Source organism: Hyperoodon ampullatus (genome assembly GCF_949752795.1).
Source record: "Hyperoodon ampullatus genome assembly, chromosome: 14".
Classification (NCBI taxonomy): domain Eukaryota; kingdom Metazoa; phylum Chordata; class Mammalia; order Artiodactyla; family Ziphiidae; genus Hyperoodon; species Hyperoodon ampullatus.
In genome coordinates this window covers 74,635,932-74,652,593 of record NC_136927.1, presented here as the reverse complement: position 1 = coordinate 74,652,593, position 16,662 = coordinate 74,635,932, and the positions used below count along the sequence as shown (strand labels likewise).

Here is a 16,662-nt window from a genome sequence, read left to right as displayed (position 1 = left end):
TGAGAAGGTTTGGGGATCCCTGGGGAGAGAATTAGACCTGAAGGGGCCAAAAGGACAGCTGTAAGCAGTGATGGGCTGGTAAATGTTTAATGACTGCTCTCCAGGGAAAAAAATGTGTGTGTGTGTGTGTGTGTGTGTGTGTGTGTGTGCATGTGTGTGTGTAAATTTTACTGGAAAAAAGGATGTGTTTGTTGCACAAAATTGACAAATTTACAAATAATAATAAACACTTTATTGTAAATACTCTTCATTGTAAATGCCATCTAGCCAATTAATTCTCACAGAAATGTTTTTGTTGATTTTTCTGCCAACCTCTTGATTCCAAAGCCAACTGTCACTGCAATTTAGCCATGATTTAACAAAATTAGACCACGAAGAAATGCTTGACAACAATATGACTCAGCAAAGAAGTTGCTGACGTCACTGAAGCGTGAATGCAGTTCTGACATGAATGCTAGCTGAAATTTTTGTTCGAGTTAATGAATACGACGAAAGTAAAACAACAAAGACGTGTGTCCAAACTCCTTCACCAGTGACATGTCACCTGTTGGCTGAACTGGATAATAATCCCCTCCATTTTTTGTGCCATTCACAATGTATCGACTACGGACAGAACACACTGTTAAGTTTAATTTACATTATTAACATTGTATCCATCACATTCTTAAGACCGGACAATCAACAAAACGACAAATCAAGCCCTGATCTGCGGTGTTCCCCAGTCCCTGTGGTGCAAATACACTCCCCGTGGATCACTGAAGGCAGACCCGGCAAGGGATGGGCAGTGCCCTTACCCCACATTCCTCATGCGATGCAATAGGTGTAAATTACCTTAAGAGCACGGATGAGAGCAAAATGTAGTAAAATAAGGAAGTGATGAGTTTTTAGTATGTATTACCTCGGTTTTAATATAATTTATTTAAGTATAAATTTAAATAATTTAATTTTTTAGCAGCTGTGTTTAACAACGAGCTTGCAAAACTCCTGAAAATTTAACAATCAGCTCTCACAAGCCAGCACAAGCCAGCTCCAACACACCACTGGATCAAAGGGAAGTATCTAGAAATGAGAGACAAGGACTCAGGGGAGGCCAGAGTCCTGTGGGAGAGGAGCTACTTGCTCAGTCTCCATCTGAGTGAGTCACCCCTTGGTGGGGGGGGTGACCCTTTACAACGTCCCAAAGGTGGGGACCTGGGTATTGAGGGTGAGCAGAAATCCCGTCCATCCTGCCCAGCTGAATGGGACCAAATGAAGACCCTCCTGATGGGAGACAGACGTTAAATACACCCCTGGGGGCATAGTCATCCCCATTCTGTAGATGTGGAAACTGAGGCTTAAGGGAGTTGTTACTTATCCAGGGTTACTAGCTGCCAAGAGGTGGAGGCCACACTGACAACCAGGTTTGTTAGCTTCCAGACCCATCTCCTTTCTGCAAAGTCCTCCTCTGCCATCCTGGAAACAGCTCCTGGAGCTCGTGACCTGCGCTATGATGGTCCTTGGATTTTAGTGCACACAAGTCTGGAATTCTGTTCACCTTTCCCCTAATTAAAACCTATATCCCTGAAAGAGATGACTAGCAACTTGAGAGCAGGGCCCATGCTGAATATCTGTGGTATTGCCAGCACTTAGAATTCCAGCTCATTGGCATCAGAAGAGATCTTAAGAACCACCTGGTCCAGAGCTCCCATTGTACATACAGGGAAAGCTGAGATCCCCAGTCAGACAGCAAGAACACCAGCAGCCTCAGGACTAGAACTCCTACCAACCATCTGAGTTGCTGGTGAATGACAAATATTCTAGGTAAGAGAATTAGAGGGGTTGAACAAAACGAGATCTGAGAGCCAAAACGCAGGCTTCCCCCTCCCCAGAAAGTCCCAACCAGGTGGAAAAAGAGAGCAGAGAATATGGTATCCTCAGCTGGATTTAGGGGTGATTCCAGGAGAGACTTCCTGCCAGGGTGGTACCCTCGAGATCCTTTGAGAAAGCCCATACAGCAACGAAGTCTCCATAAGATGTTCTCATCATAAGTTCATTACTGCAGAGATGTGCAGAGTCAGTGGGGAAACTGAGGCAGGAAGGCAGAGCCTCAGGCACCCTCAGAGCCTGAGACTCCACCTGAAGACTTTTGAGTTCTCAGATTTTCCTCCCTTTTGCCCCAGCAAAACAGACCTCTTCCGGAGCCGGGGTGCCTCTTGAAGGACCACCTAGAACTTGTGCTCTGGCACCCGGGCAAGCAAGAAGCTGAAGACTGTCTGCTAAAGCCATGGTTCCAGCATTTTCCAGATGGACTCCTCAGGAGGCCGCAGAGACCTCAATTCGGCTGTACTGGATGCCAGCCGAGCTCTGCCTGTGGCCAAAGCTCAGGGCGAACCTGGAGAGAAGAGAGTAAGTGGGGTCAGAGGGTGACAGGGCCTGGTGGCCTTCCCCGGGGGTGATGGGAGTGGACCATACATGGGATCCCCATCCCGTCCCCACCCCACTCCTACCTGACCCTTCCTGCTTCCTGCCTTAATGTGCATTTCCATCTTCTGGACCACCCAGCTGATCCTCCCCCACCCCTGTCTTCCTGTGTCCACCCACGCCTCCTGCAGCCGGTTCTCCTCATCACAGGACTGACCTTTCTAAGCACGAAGACCAACTCCTGTCACTCCTGCTGGGAAGTGACGTCATGCTCAGCCTCATGTCCAAGCCTCTCTCTGGAGCCGGCCTCTCCCGTGTCACCACCCTCCAATCCCATCTTCCCATTCCACCCCGGCCACATGGGTCTCCTTCTTGCTCTTCAAAACCCCCAGCTTGTTCCCACCTCAGGGCCTTTGCTCTAGCTGTTCCTTCTGCCTAGAACACTCTCTTCCAGCTCTTGGAAAAGATGGCTTTTTCTCATTATTCAGTTCTCAGCTCAATTGCCACCTCTTCGCAGAGGCCTTCGTTGAGCATCCTTTCATTCATTCACTAGAGCTAGAGTCACTGCTGGCCTGTCATGGGCCAAGCACTGTTCTAGGCCCTGGGAATAGAGCAGTGATCATAACAGGTACACAAAAATGTCCTTCAATGTCATGAAGAGCTCACGATCAACTTGTGTCATTAATGTACCCATGGTACGCTTGGACCCTAGCTAAAGAAATGGAAAGCTCCACACTGCCCCCAAATCCACTGTTCGCTCTCTGACAGTTAACCTGCCTTATTTTCCTCATGATATAAACCCCACTCTCATTTATCTTATTCATGCATTTGGGTGTTCTGTAATCCATCTCTCCCCTTTGCATTAAAATGTAACTTCCTCCTCAGTCCAGAGACACGGTGTCTCTTGGTCACAGGTCTGTCCCCTGAGCCTAGTACAGTGCCTGGCTCCTAGCTGGCACTTGGAAATATTTGCTGAAAGTGAATGAACGGATTCCTGAGAAATTGGGATAAACGATTTTTGAAAGCTCTTTTGGTGATCATATCACCCTGGGAATGGAAAGGTCTCTTCTGAACCCAAGTAACCTGATGTGAAAGGGAAAGGAACGTGCTTATGGCACTCAGTGGCCACTGATGGCAAGAGTGTCTGAGCCCCTCGGTTGCTAATGTCTCTCTAAAGGAGCAGAAGAAACAGACCGTTAAGCTGCAGGTCCCCATTTCCAACAAACACATCTGCGGCATGAGGACACGAATAGAAGTAAACCCCACAGCAGTGGATGGTGGCTCCATCCAGCCTCCATTCTCTCGTCTCCTTGGGGCTCTAGGTCTCCTCTGTTGCATGTGATCTTCGTAGGACTGTCAATAGAGGAGGCTTGCCCTATCCTGGCCAAGTTGGGGGTTAGGGGGGTGGGCACATAAACCAGGCTTAGCCAATCAGACTTTCTCCTGGGGATGTGATTCTTGTAGGAAGCAACACAGCACTGAGAAAAATTGGTGCTGGAAGGAGGGTCCCATTAGTGCTTGCTTGCAAGATCTCTGGAGCTTCCCGTGTCCCCATGCTCCCCACGGTTGAGTTTCTTTCTCTTTCTGTGGCCTCTGATATCAGGGGCCCCCTGAACGGTAAGGACTGGAGTAATGACTCACCCAGCCAAAGTTGGCTCCAGACCCAGCCAAAGCCCCTAACTTCCTGTCTTTTCCTGAGGCTGTAGAAGATCCAGCCTGCTTTCCCCAAGGTCTGGCTCAAGCTCCTGAGTCCCCAGGTCCAGCTCAGTGTTCCCCTGAGCTGCAATTCCCTCCTGCCTCACCCTAAAGCTGGCTTCTGCCTGCCTTTCTGCCTCCTTAGCTTCTTATTCCAGAGGAGGGGTCTGGAATCTTCTCCCAAGAAAGCCGGTCTGGCAGAGATTCCAGGTGGCTCCTAGTATCTGTCCCTCCTTTATGTCTAGTAACAGCACCCTCTATGTTTAGGTGAGCACATGGCACCCAGATTGAAGACCATGTTTTTCAGCCGCCCCTGCAGATGGATGTGGCCAAGTTCCATCCAAAGGGTTGTAGGTGGAAGTGACGTGTGGATCTTTCAGGTTGTGTGTCCTCCTCTTCCGCTTCCCTCTTTCAGGGAGGTGGTGGATCCCACAGGCCATGCGGAAAAGTTTATACTGAAGAGATGGCCGAGCAACAAGAGAGAAGGAGCCTGGGACCCTGGATGACCTCTTGAAGCATGGCTTCAACGCCAGCCCCGGAACCCCTATATTCAGACTATTCCAAGCAGCCAAATCTGTCTCCTAACTAATATGGCTGGACTGCTGAGGGCCCCGCAGAAGGTGTCATGCAACAAACTGGGAGTGTGCGGCTGGCAGAGAACACTCTGGGGTGGGGTGGACCAGGTTTGAAGTTTTACATGGACTCGTTCTGCATCCCTTTGGGGGCCAGGTTGGGGCTTGGCAGGAAGCTGCAGGGAGGCAAGTTCCAACTCACCTTTAGAATGATTTACCGTTTTAATTTGTTAGGGCCTCCCAGGAATAGAATGGGCAGTCAGACGCTGGTGACTCCCTTTACGACAAGAGGCAACCTGGGGCATTTGCCAAGGATGCTTAGGATTATGGTGGTTTCAGGTCCCTTCTGACACCCCCCCAGTACTCTTTATTTCAACAGCACAAGGTCCCTGATGCTAAGATTTTGAACTCCTGTCTAGGACCTACAGACCTTATGTGATCTAGCTCCTACCCACTTGGCCAATCTGATCTTCTCTCCTCCTCCCCTCCCTCCTTGTTCTCTCTGATCCAGCTACACTGGCTTCCTTGTTGTTCATTGCATATGCCAGATACACTCCCAACCTCAGGGTCTTTGCACCTGCTGTTCCCTCTACCTGGAAGCCTCGCCCTGCCTCATCTTTACGTGGCTGCCTCCTTCTCATTCACTTAAATGGTACCTACTCAGGGCATCCCTCTCTGACCACCCACTCTGATTTAGCCACAACCCTGTGCCCCTCTGTCTCCCTCTCCACCAACCAGACCCTCTCAATGTATTTTGCTCTGTTTCCTTTTCTTCCAGCTACTCATCACTAACTGAAATGCTTTCGTTGCTGCATTCCTTGGCTTATTTATTTTCTGTTCCCCTCCCCTACTAGAATGGAAGTTCCGTGAGGACAAGGAACTTCTCCATCTTATTTTCAGACACATTTCCTATGGCCAGAACACTGTGTGGCATATTAACATCCACTGAATGAGTAGATTATGCTCACAGTTCTTTGTGTGTGATTCAAAAGGCCATGATTATAATATTTTGTTTGTCCGAGCTTCCATGACTCTAAGATTCTGTGGTTTTAGGATCTAACCTAATCTATTCTAACCTCCTATGAGTCCATAATTGCATGATTTTTAAATTCCTATGAGCTGAGCTCAAGGTCACATAAAACTCTGCTGTAGGAAGACACAAAACAACTCAAGGAAAAGAGTTCATGTATGAAGACAGGACAAAAGTCACTGTATCCAGGTGGTAAGAAAAACAGGAAGAGAAGAAAAACACTCTTTTGCAAAGGGAAAGTGTAATGACTAAAATCCTTAAGCAAAGTGCTCAGGGTTTGATGCCACTCTTCACCCCAGGCTAGCCCTGGCCCCCTTACCGTCTCTTCTGGAATTGCTGGTCTATCTCTGTCAACGACTGGCCTTTTGTTTCAGGGACAAATAAATAGATGAAGCCCAGGCCAAAGACAGCAGTCAGCCCGTAGAGCAGGAAGGTCCAGGACAATCCAATGGCACCTGGAAAAAACGGGGTGGGAGTGTGGGCAGGGCCCAGCCTGGGCCAACTCCTTGAACACTGAAAATCAGTTCACCCAAAGCAGATCCTCTAGATGGTAGACTTGCAGTATGACTAACACGCTGTCAGATAAAAGTATCTTAAAGCAGGAGTAGGACTGGTTGTCCCAGAGGCAGGCAAAGGGCCAGGGCCCAAATCCACCAACATCTTGGACATACACTAGCCAGAGGTGCACACTTGGCACCTGAAAATGTGCATGGAGGGAAAATGACATCCACCTCAGCAGCACAACAGCTGCGGGGGCAGCCTTGGCAAAGCTCAGCTCCGAAAAACCATCTTCAGAAATTCCATGAATTGGTTTTTCAATGAATCAAGCATTCAGCCAATTTGGTGTGTGACTGGTTTGCGAGAGAAGGCAGAAGCCTCAGCTCCATATAGAAGGCTGTGGAGGCAGAAGCACTAAGTATGTTTCAGACACCATTCTCACCTCTAACAGCCGGGGCCACACCTCCTCCGAGCAGCCACCCTTAACCGGCTTGACCTCCACTTAATCCTTATACCAGCAGGGAGAGTGCTGGGCTGGGAGAAGAAAGACTGGGTTCTAGACTAACTGCCTGGCTAGACTTGGGAAGGACGTATTCTGTGAGATGGGGACGATAGGGATACGATACAGTTCTAATAAGCCCTCCCTCCCTCCCTCCTCCCCTCTCTCGTTCCCTCCCTCCCTCTTTCCCTCCCTTCCTTCCTTCCCTCCTCCCTCTCTCTTTCTCACTCATTCATCCCACATAAAGGGGATGCTTGAAGACTGAGGCACCAGGGAGAAGCTTGGATTCCCAAAGACTGTGTATGGGAGACAGGCATGGTGGGTGGGTTCTTCTACCAGTATTTCCCACAGTCCCCCACGGCTCCTCCTTTGAAGAGGAAACACTTGGCAGCAGGAAATGGGAAAATAACTAAACCCTAAGAACTGCACCTTGGGGCCCCCGCAGTGAAGGAGCCCCGCCCACTTTGGCCTCGATGACCACTGGCCTTGCGTCAGGAGCATCCTCAGCATCTCAGAGACCCTTCCCTGGTGTTCTGGGCCTATATAATTCCCCCCTGACCCCACCACTGCCCAGACTGGGTTTGAAGGCTAGTTAAGAAGAGAAGACGTGGGCTTCCCTGGTGGCGCAGTGGTTGAGAGTCCGCCTGCCGATGCAGGGGACACGGGTTCGTGCCCCGGTCTGGGAAGATCCCACATGCCGCGGAGCGGCTGGGCCCGTGAGCCATGGCCACTGAGCCTGTGCTCCGGAGCCTGTGCTCCGCAAGGGGAGAGGCCACAACAGTGAGAGGCCCGCCTACCGCAAAAAAAAAAAAAAAAAAAAAAGAAGAGAAGACGTCACCCAGACTAGATCTGAGAAGACCTTCCTGCTAGCAGGTGGGCATGAGCCAGTTTAAGCTGGTTTAGAACAAAACAAAAAGGTTGTGGCTCCTGCATTGGCTGGTCTCAGCCACATTCTCTCCAGGGCTGGGGTAGGCCTTCGCCTCTTATCTGGCCTGGAGAGTTTTACAGCATGTCTGAGGGTTCTGGATGTTGTCAGACACTTCCGTGGAGCCTCTGCACAAAGTTTTATTTGAAGAATAGTTCTGCTGCAACAAAAAAATTTAAACTCCTATGCTTTAAGAGTGGAAACTTTCAGCTACAGAGAGGAGAATGGACTTGTCTCGATGGGGGCACACTCGGGTCTCCCAAACCCCCATCCCCCCACCACCAATCGGAGATGGCTTCCTGGACAGAGGAGAACTGGATGCTTCAGCTCTAACCCCCCTTCAGCCTCAGCTCCCAGGCTGTCAAAAAAGCCAGCCCCCCCCCGCAGCTGATGGGGCCGGGATTGAAGTAGAAAGCTCACAGGTCGTATCTTCTGTTGTCTTTGCCTCCCAGCCCTCCTTTTCCTTGTTCTAGCACCTCAATTTTCATTTGGGGAACCCTCCCCCAACTCTCAGTCCATGCAGTTTGGTGAGGCTGTCCGTCCTCCCCTCCCCCGGGTCTCCAGAGTGGGTATATGGCCCCAGGCCTGGGCATCAGACTAGTCCAGCCCTCCAGACACAGTGATTGGTTCAGGGATGGGCACGTGATCTTGCTGAGCCAATGAGAATCAGCCCCAGGACATGAGTGAGAGCCACTGAGAAAGACATGCTCTCCTTCCCCGGGGCTGCCAAGATGAAGAGACCCGCTCGTGGTCATGTTTGCACGGAGGTGGGTCTGCCTGGGAATGAAGCCCACAGCACAGGAGGCAGAGCCAAGAGAGCATGAAAGCTGGCCCACAATTTTGTGGAAGGCTCTGGATCAGTGGTGCTTGACGCAAGCTACCCTCCTCTTTTCATGATTTAAGACAAAAATATTACCTCTTGTTCACAAACTGGTTTGCATGGGGTTTTCTGTGACTTATACCTGGACGATATGGAGGCCCAGGCTCCGTCTGGAGGCAGTTGTTTCTGGATCTTGAAGGAACCGGGCCAAGGAATTAGGTCAGAGGACTCACCGATGAGGTCAAGGAAGGAGAGGCTGATGAAGAGGTTGGCAGCCCAGTTGAAGCTGTTGCAGAAGGCAAAGGCTCGCCCTCGGATCTCCACGGGGTAAACCTCGCTGAGGACAAGCCAGGTCACTAGGACAGGAGAGCAGGGAGGACTCTTAGGCTGCAGCTGGGTTTGCCCAGAAAACTGAGGGGTTTCCTGAAACATGAGACTTTCAGTGTCCTGGGCAAACTGGGATGGTTGGTCACCCTATTCATTAAATTCCTTTCCAGCTAAACCCTTCTGAGTGAGCTATCCAGGGGCACAGTCTGGTCTTATGAGGCCTGAAGCTTAGACAATTTGGGACCTTTATAAGAAAGAAAATATTACAAACATAAGTTAGGCCTCTGCCCTCGGAAGAAGTACCTTCAGGGAAGCAAGGAGCCCTGAAATCTGAGTTCATTGTTCTCATGGTCAAGCCACCTCTAGTCCCTCTGAGACCCTGACGGATTCGGTCTCCAGGCTTCCCACTAGGAGAGGTGGAAGGCTCCAGAGTTACCAGCAAGAGAACTCCCACTTACCTGGTCCAAAGCCAAAGGAGAAGGCGCTCACAAACAGCATCATGCAGACCAGTGCGGTCCAGTGCAGCAGGGCATGCTCAGGGGCAGGAGAAGGGGGTGCAGCGGGCACGATGCTTAAGGCTGGCAGAGGAAGGGCAGTGGGGTCCCCAGCTCCCGGATGAGGCTTGGTTTTCTCAGACGTTGACAAGACTGGCCGCCCTGGGCTCTGGTCGGTCATTGGCCGCAGAGGCGGAGCCAAGCCACTGGGCAGACCAGAGTCTCCAGGGAAGCCTGACAGCCGAGTGGCATTGGGCACGGCCAGGCAACTTGGGCCTGAGTCCATGGGCACAGCAAAGCTGACAAGGCCGATGCCGCTGACCGACAGGGCCATGAGGGCACAGCCAGCGAGTAACAGGGCCCTGCGGCCCACTCGGTCCACCAGCCCCATGGCGGTCAGGGTGGCTGCCACCTTCACGGCGCCGAGCCCCACGGAGGCCAGCACAGCCGAGGAGGCCCCACGGAAGCCGACTGAATGGAAGATGGTGGAGGCATAGCACAGCACGTTGGGCTGCCCTGTTAGCTGCTGGAAAAGCACCAGCCCCAGCCCCACCATGGTCCTGCCTCGCATGTTATCCCTGGTCCTGAAGAGGTCCAGGAAGGAGTATTTTGGCCTCCCCAGGCCCAGCTTCGTGGCCTCGCCTCCCTGGAGGGGGATGAGGTCCCTGTGGGCTGCAGCATCAACTGTACCAGGGGGGAGGAGGAGGAGGCTGAGGGACTGCAGGAGAGCAGGCGCAGTGGCCCAGCCAAACATATGCCTCCAGCCCCAGAGGGCACCGGCCAGCGCGTAGTTGAGTGCATAGGAGAGCAGGATGCCCACGGTGATGCCTGCCTCGTAGAGGGACACCAGCACTCCCCGCTGCCGTGGCCCAACCAGCTCTGACACGTAGATACAGCAGGCCATGGAGGAGAGGGAGATGGCAAAGCCAGCCACTGAGCGGCCCAGGAGCAGCCAGGTCAGGGAGCTGGCCAGGCTCAGGCTCAGGCTGCCTGCCAGCAGCACCAAGTTGCTCCCGAGGATGGCTTGCTTCCTGCCGTAGCGGTCGATGAGGAAGCCCCCTACCAGGGAGGCAAGGAGAGCCCCCAGGAGCAGACTGCCCACCAGGAGCTCCTGTTCCGAGCAGCTTAGCCCAAAGTCAAGCTGAAGTGGCAGTAGGGCACCCGATATGACTGCCAGTTCATAGCCAAAGGTCAGGCCACCCAGCAAAGACACAGAGGCACACAGGGCCAGGAAGAGTGAGGGTCGGCCTGGAAAACAAAAGTGACGGACAGAGTCCAGAATGTTTCCTGCCAGAGCATCCATCCAACCTCCTCTCCCTCTGTCCACCCCTCCATCTCTCCATCTATTCGCTCATCCATTCATGTATCCTTCTACTACATCCATCCGTCTATTCATTTATTCATCCATCCATCCATCCATCCACCATCATCCATTCAACCACTTCTTGCTTTGTCCCTCCATCCTTCCATCTATCTAATCCATCCACTCACCCATTTACCCACATACCCATGCATGCATGCATCCACCCATTCGTTCACTTTTTCCTTCATTCCATCCATCTCTCCATCCATCCATCCATTCATGCACTTCTTCCTTCATCCATTTCTCCCTCCATCCTTCCTTCTGTCCATCTACTCCACCCATTCATCCATCCATCCATCTACCCACCCACCCATCCACTCCTTTCTTCATCCATCCACTCCATTCATTCACCCATCTATTTACTAATCAATCTATCCACCCAGCCCTTCATCATTCACTCCTCCATCCATCTATCTACTCCATCCACCACATTTTCATCCATTCATTGGCCCATTTATCTACCCCTTAATTCACCCAAACATCCACCCATTTTTTGATCCATCTATCCACCCATCTTTGTATTCCATCCCTTATTTACCCAGACACACACCCATCCATTCATGCATCCATCCAATCATTCCAAAATTTATCTGGCATCTACAACACACCAGGCAGTGTTCTTGGGGCTGGCAATACAATGGTGCTTTCAAAGATCTGACATTCTAGTAGAAAAAGGCAAATGATAAATGAATTAATATATAATATAATTTCAGGTGGTGATGGGTGTCGTTTAACAAAAAAAAAGGCAGAGAAGGGAATTCCCTGGCAGTCCAGTGTTTAAGACTCCACGCTCCCACTGCAAGGGGCCCGGGTTCGATCCCTGGTCAGGGAATTAGATCCCCCATACATGCCGCAACTAAGAGTTCGCCTGCCACAACTGAGGAGCCCATGAGCCGCAACTAAGGAGCCCACATGCTACAGCTAAGGAGGCGACGAGCTGCAACTAAAGAGCCCTGGAGCCACAACTAAGGAGCCCACCTGCCGCAACTAAGGAGCCCGTGTGCTACAACTAAGACCCGTGCAACCAAATAAATAAATATTAAAAAAATAAAACTACTTTCTGTGTATTCTTGGATTAAGTAAATGAAGAAATATATTAAGAATGATGGAAGCCACGTTTAAAAAAAGTAAAATAAAATGTGGCCAATGTGATTAAGGAACTGCGTTTTTAATTTATATTTAATTTTAATTAAGTGTGAAAAGAGCCACATGTGGCCGACAGCTACCATACTGGCAGAGCAGTTAAACAGGTTGCTCTTAATTTTTAATTCACATACGTAAACAAATATTTCTGGAAGCGTCAGGAGCAATCCAGATGTATCTGTCTCACCCATCCCCACCTGGACCTGACAAGAACATTCATAACATTATAGCCAGATTTGTGGAGTGTTTGATCTGGACCAGGCAGTGCTTTGAGCACTTTTAGTGTAAGAGCTCATTTAATTCTCACCACAACTTTATTATTTATGAATGAGTAAACTGATCATCAGAGACTTGCCTAAGGTCAAGAGTAGTGAGTAGCTGTGTCTAGATTCAAAGCCAGGTGGTCTGGCTCCACAATCCCCGCCCTTAACCACTGCATTATTATACCTTGGCATAATAAGATTTCACCCTGTTCTCTTACTTATGCCTCGCTCCATCTATGTTAGGCAATCTTTGTGCAGGGGGAGGAGTTTCATGGGTAGAGGAATCACCCCCCACTTTCTGCTCACCCTTCTCCCCATCACGTCTGTCCCCCAGGGAATAGCCTCCTCCCATTCCCTGGCTGGCCCTGTCTTTCCTCTTCATGACCTTCAGTAAATACTCTGGGGAGATTATGCTGCCCAGGTCCTGCCCCTTCTTCACCTCCCTCGGCCCCACCTCCCTCGGTTTCTGGAGTTTACTGCCAGAAGGGAAGGTTCTTCCAGGCCATGTGAGGCAATCAAGTGAAAACACAGAATTTTTCTGCCATTTCCTGGGCTCTTCTTGAGGTGAATGGGAACCCAGCCAAAGGGCTCACAGGCAAAGCTGACTGTCCACAGGTTCTGCTGGAAAATGCAGCAGGACAGGTTCAGGTCACAGTGGTAAGAGCAGAACAGCAAAAATAAAAGTGAGATCAGGGGCTTCCCTGGTGGCGCAGTGGTTGAGAGTCCGCCTGCCGATGCAGGGGACACGGCTTCGTGCCCCGGTCCGGGAGGATCCCACATGCCGCGGAGCAGCTGGGCCCGTGAGCCATGGCCGCTGAGCCAGCGCGTCCGGAGCCTGTGCTCCGCAACGGGAGAGGCCACAGCAGTGAGAGGCCCGCGTACCGCAAAAAAAAAAAAAAAAAAAAAAAAGTGAGATCAAACAGCAATAATAACAAGTGTCACTGATGGAGTATTTCCTCTCTGCAAAGACTTTAGGTGCCTTCTCTCAATTTATCTTTGTAAGAACTCTAGGTGGTACTGTTACAATTATCCCCATTTGACAGATGGGAAACCTAAGGCTCAGAGTGTTCTCACAGCTGGGAAGCAACAGCATCAGAACTCAGACGCTGACCCATCTGCCTCCCAAACCCATGCACTTAAGAGCTTTGCTGGATTGACTTCAAGCAAGAAGGGCCGATTAGAGATAGGTGGGGTGTGAGAGAGAGCAGGGGTGTAGGGGGCGGATGTGGAGGGGAAATAAAGTTCTCAGGAAAATCCCAAGTCACAAAGCATGGTGAAGTGCTGACCCATGGAGCTGTGAAGGACAGCCTCAGAGGAGTCAGGGCCGCTAGAAAGATGGGGGAAGAGGATTCTCTTCCTTAAGCTTTCCAAGGCTTCCACCACCTGCTCCATTAAGTCCTAACTCCTTAGCATGACCTCCCAGGCCCTTCACGAGCTGGTGGCCCCAGCCCAACTCCTCTCCACCTCTCCTCCCCACCCCGGTCCCCACCTCTCCAACACACCCTGCAAACACTGGTTCCCGGCACACACTGTAGATTTTCATGCCGCTCTGCCGCTGCATGTGCTGGTCCCTCTCCTGCTCTACCCGTGTTTCCCAAATGCCCACTCATCCTCATCCCGGCTCACCTCCTCGACGGGCCTCTGGTAATACACGTCTGTTATTTGGCATCAGTCTCGCCGGCTCTGTGGGGAGCTTCCCTTCCCTGTCCCGTCTTCAACTCTCAGTCTCCGGGTCTGGGGTAGAGATGACCTCCCTCCTCCACCCCCACCATCCAGCTCCAGAGGTGCGTCCATGACCCAGATCTGATCAGCCAGCCGGTTCCCTGGCCTTGGACAGTGGTGAACGTCACGTGGCTGAACCTGAGCCAGTGAGAGCCGGTCCAGTCCAGGGTGTTTGCTTACTTGGGGTACTGAGCTGGTAGTTTACCTGCCTAGAGCGGCTGGGGGCCATCTCCCCTTGGGAGGGATTCCTGACAACACTGCCTGAGCCCCTAGATCCAACCATGCCTGAAGCCATGGACTTTTCAGTGACCAATAAATAACCCCCCACTCTTTTTTTTTTTTTTTTTGGTTAAGCTAGTTTGAGGGAATCTCTAATTCCTGTATGTCTTCCTCAACTTTCCAAGTCATAGTTTTCACTTCCAACTAACTCTGCTTTCTCCTGCATTTGCTCACACCAAGTAATTGAATAAGTGATGTGTTTACCTTATTGAACTGAGCAGGATGGGGAGAGAGACTTACCGTCTCTGTGCCTCCAGGGCTCCAGCTCCACCCTGACACCCAAGATGGGCTCAGTAAATCTTCTACTGAGTGAACAAATGACTGAGTCAGGGTCCAGGGCGGTATCTCCACATCCATTCCAGGACTGTGTCAGATGCATTTGAACTTAATCTACTCCTCTAGAGAAGCTGGAGGGATCCTACCATAGCCCAAGTCAGACCACATCATTCTGCTCAGAGCCCTCCAAGGCTCCCACTTCGCTCTGAAAACAAGCCAATGTCCTGAGAGTGGCCTTCAAGGCCCTGTAGGACCTGCCTCCCTTCACTGGGCTCCAGCCACACCAGCCTCCTTCCTGTTCCTCCTCACTCCAAGCCTGTCTCAACCCAAGGCTTTTTACCAGGTGTCACCTCTGCCGGGAAAGCCCTTTCCCTCCATCTCAGAGGCCCCAATCCCCCTTCCCTCTGGTCTCTGCTCAAACATCGCCTTCTTATGAGACCTTCCCTGGCCCTCTACTTAAAAATGCAAACTCCCATGGCACCCAGCACTTCGTATTCCCTTCTCTACTTGTTTTTCTCCATGGTACATTTCATCATCTGAAATAACTATATGTTTTACATATTTATTGGGCTCCCCAAGCAGAATGTCAGCCCCAAAGGAACAGGAATTGTTCGTTTGTTCTCAGTTGTCTCCTGATGCTGGGGACAGTTCCTGGCATACAGTAGGCACTCAGTAAGTACTGGTTGAGTGAACAGATGATTGAATGAATGAATGAATTCAGGACATAGGGAATCCAGAGAGAAAGGATCTTGGCTCTTGAGCATCCTGGGGTTGGGGGGCGGTACGGTCCAGGGCCTGGAAGCGGAGTAAATCCTGGCCTCCAAATTAGGGTGGCCTAGCCTGGATTTAGGAACCACTCTCCCTTTCTATGGATTGTCTGTCTAAATATAGTATGTGAAGCTGTCCCACACTGGAGGAAATCCCTCAGTTCTCTAAGCCTCTCACTGTGGAAGGCAGAGTTGCCCAGGGAGAGAATCAAGGGGCAGGTGGAGCGGAAAGAGCCCAGGTTTTGTGTGCCCATATCACCAGCTGTAAGTCCCAGGGCACCCTCAGTTGGTGACACTAGAGCGGCATTTCAACCAGTCACAATGTATTGGGTCCCTCCCCCATCAGAGACCTGCCATGTCTTCCCCTGAAACTCCAGGGAAAGACCAGGTTTGAAACTGAACCATGCAAATATCCTCACCCAGAAGGCTGGCTTCCAAATGTCCCAGCAACAGGTGATACTTATAGAGCAGTCACTATAGCCAACCTCACATCCTTTTCCAGAAGCCATACCTGTGTCAGCTGCCTTAATTCCTACAACAGCCCTGTAACACAGGCACTGGTGCCATTCCCATTTTACAGATGAGGCAACTGAGTCACAGAGAGGTAAAGACATTTGCCTATGGTTGTAAAGTGACAGAGCAGGTTCTGAACTCGGGCAGTCTGACTCCAGAATCCCAATGTTGGGTGTGATAAAAAAATAAAAGCTCATGTTAACTGACCATTTACCATGGGCAAGTGGTATATGGAGTAATTAAGTTCATATTCTCACGTCATTCACATGGCTTCCCTGTGATAGGGTGTTTTATGGGGACCGTTTTGTAGATGAGGAAACTGAAGGTCAGAGAGCTTAACTACACTGTCCCAGGCCACGATGCACCTGGGAAGTGGGGGAAGGAGGGCTGGAACCCAGGTCTTTCTGACCCCAAAATCTATACACAGGGCCACTGAGTCCCCGACCCCTAAACCAATGTCTGCCACGTAGTAGGTGGATGAATATTGACCCTTTGATGCTTCCGAATCCAGAGAGAAAAACAGAAACCTTAGTTCCCTGGAGCAACAAAGAAATTCGCCCCCCTCATCTCCCCTCTAGTGAGTATCTGGAGAGTAGAGGTTTTGTCTATTTTGTGTAGGGCAGCATCCCCAGGCCTAGAACGGCGCCGGGTGGGAAGTGCTCCGCGAGTGGATGAATGAATTTGCTCCCTTCGGAGCCTCCACTTCTTCATCTGCAGAATAGGAACAATTTCACTCGCCTGCTGGACGCTGTAAGGCTTAAAGCGGTTAGGAGAGGGTCTGGCCCCGAGTAAGCGCCCAGTATCAAGTAAGGAGCCCTCTCAGGTCACTTTTTTTCTGGGCAGAAAGGAGCATGAAAGGAAGTGGGCCCACGTCCCTTCCCAGCCACCAGTCAAGGCCTGCTGTCCCGGCTGCCACCCGAGTGGGCTGTATCTGGTCGGGGAGCTGCAGCTCAGGGCAAAGAGTGCGCGCGCAGGGAAGGAGTCGCCGGCCTTCCCTGCCCGTAGCCGATCGCGACTTACCCATGCTGAGCAGGACTCCGAGGCGAGCTGGGGGCTCTGGGGACCCGGGCACGCAT

General features: G+C 51.1%; 1 protein-coding gene across 1 annotated transcript; it reads right to left on the bottom strand.

The window, feature by feature from the left end:
* Window positions 1-2,292: 2,292 nt before the first annotated feature.
* On the bottom strand, window positions 2,293-16,662 carry SLC2A10 (solute carrier family 2 member 10; the record flags this gene model as incomplete). Its single annotated transcript, XM_079718587.1, is given in 6 exon segments — window positions 2,293-2,371; window positions 6,017-6,152; window positions 8,673-8,795; window positions 9,225-10,508; window positions 16,607-16,640; window positions 16,642-16,662. Coding segments are annotated over 6 exon segments (1,677 nt in total).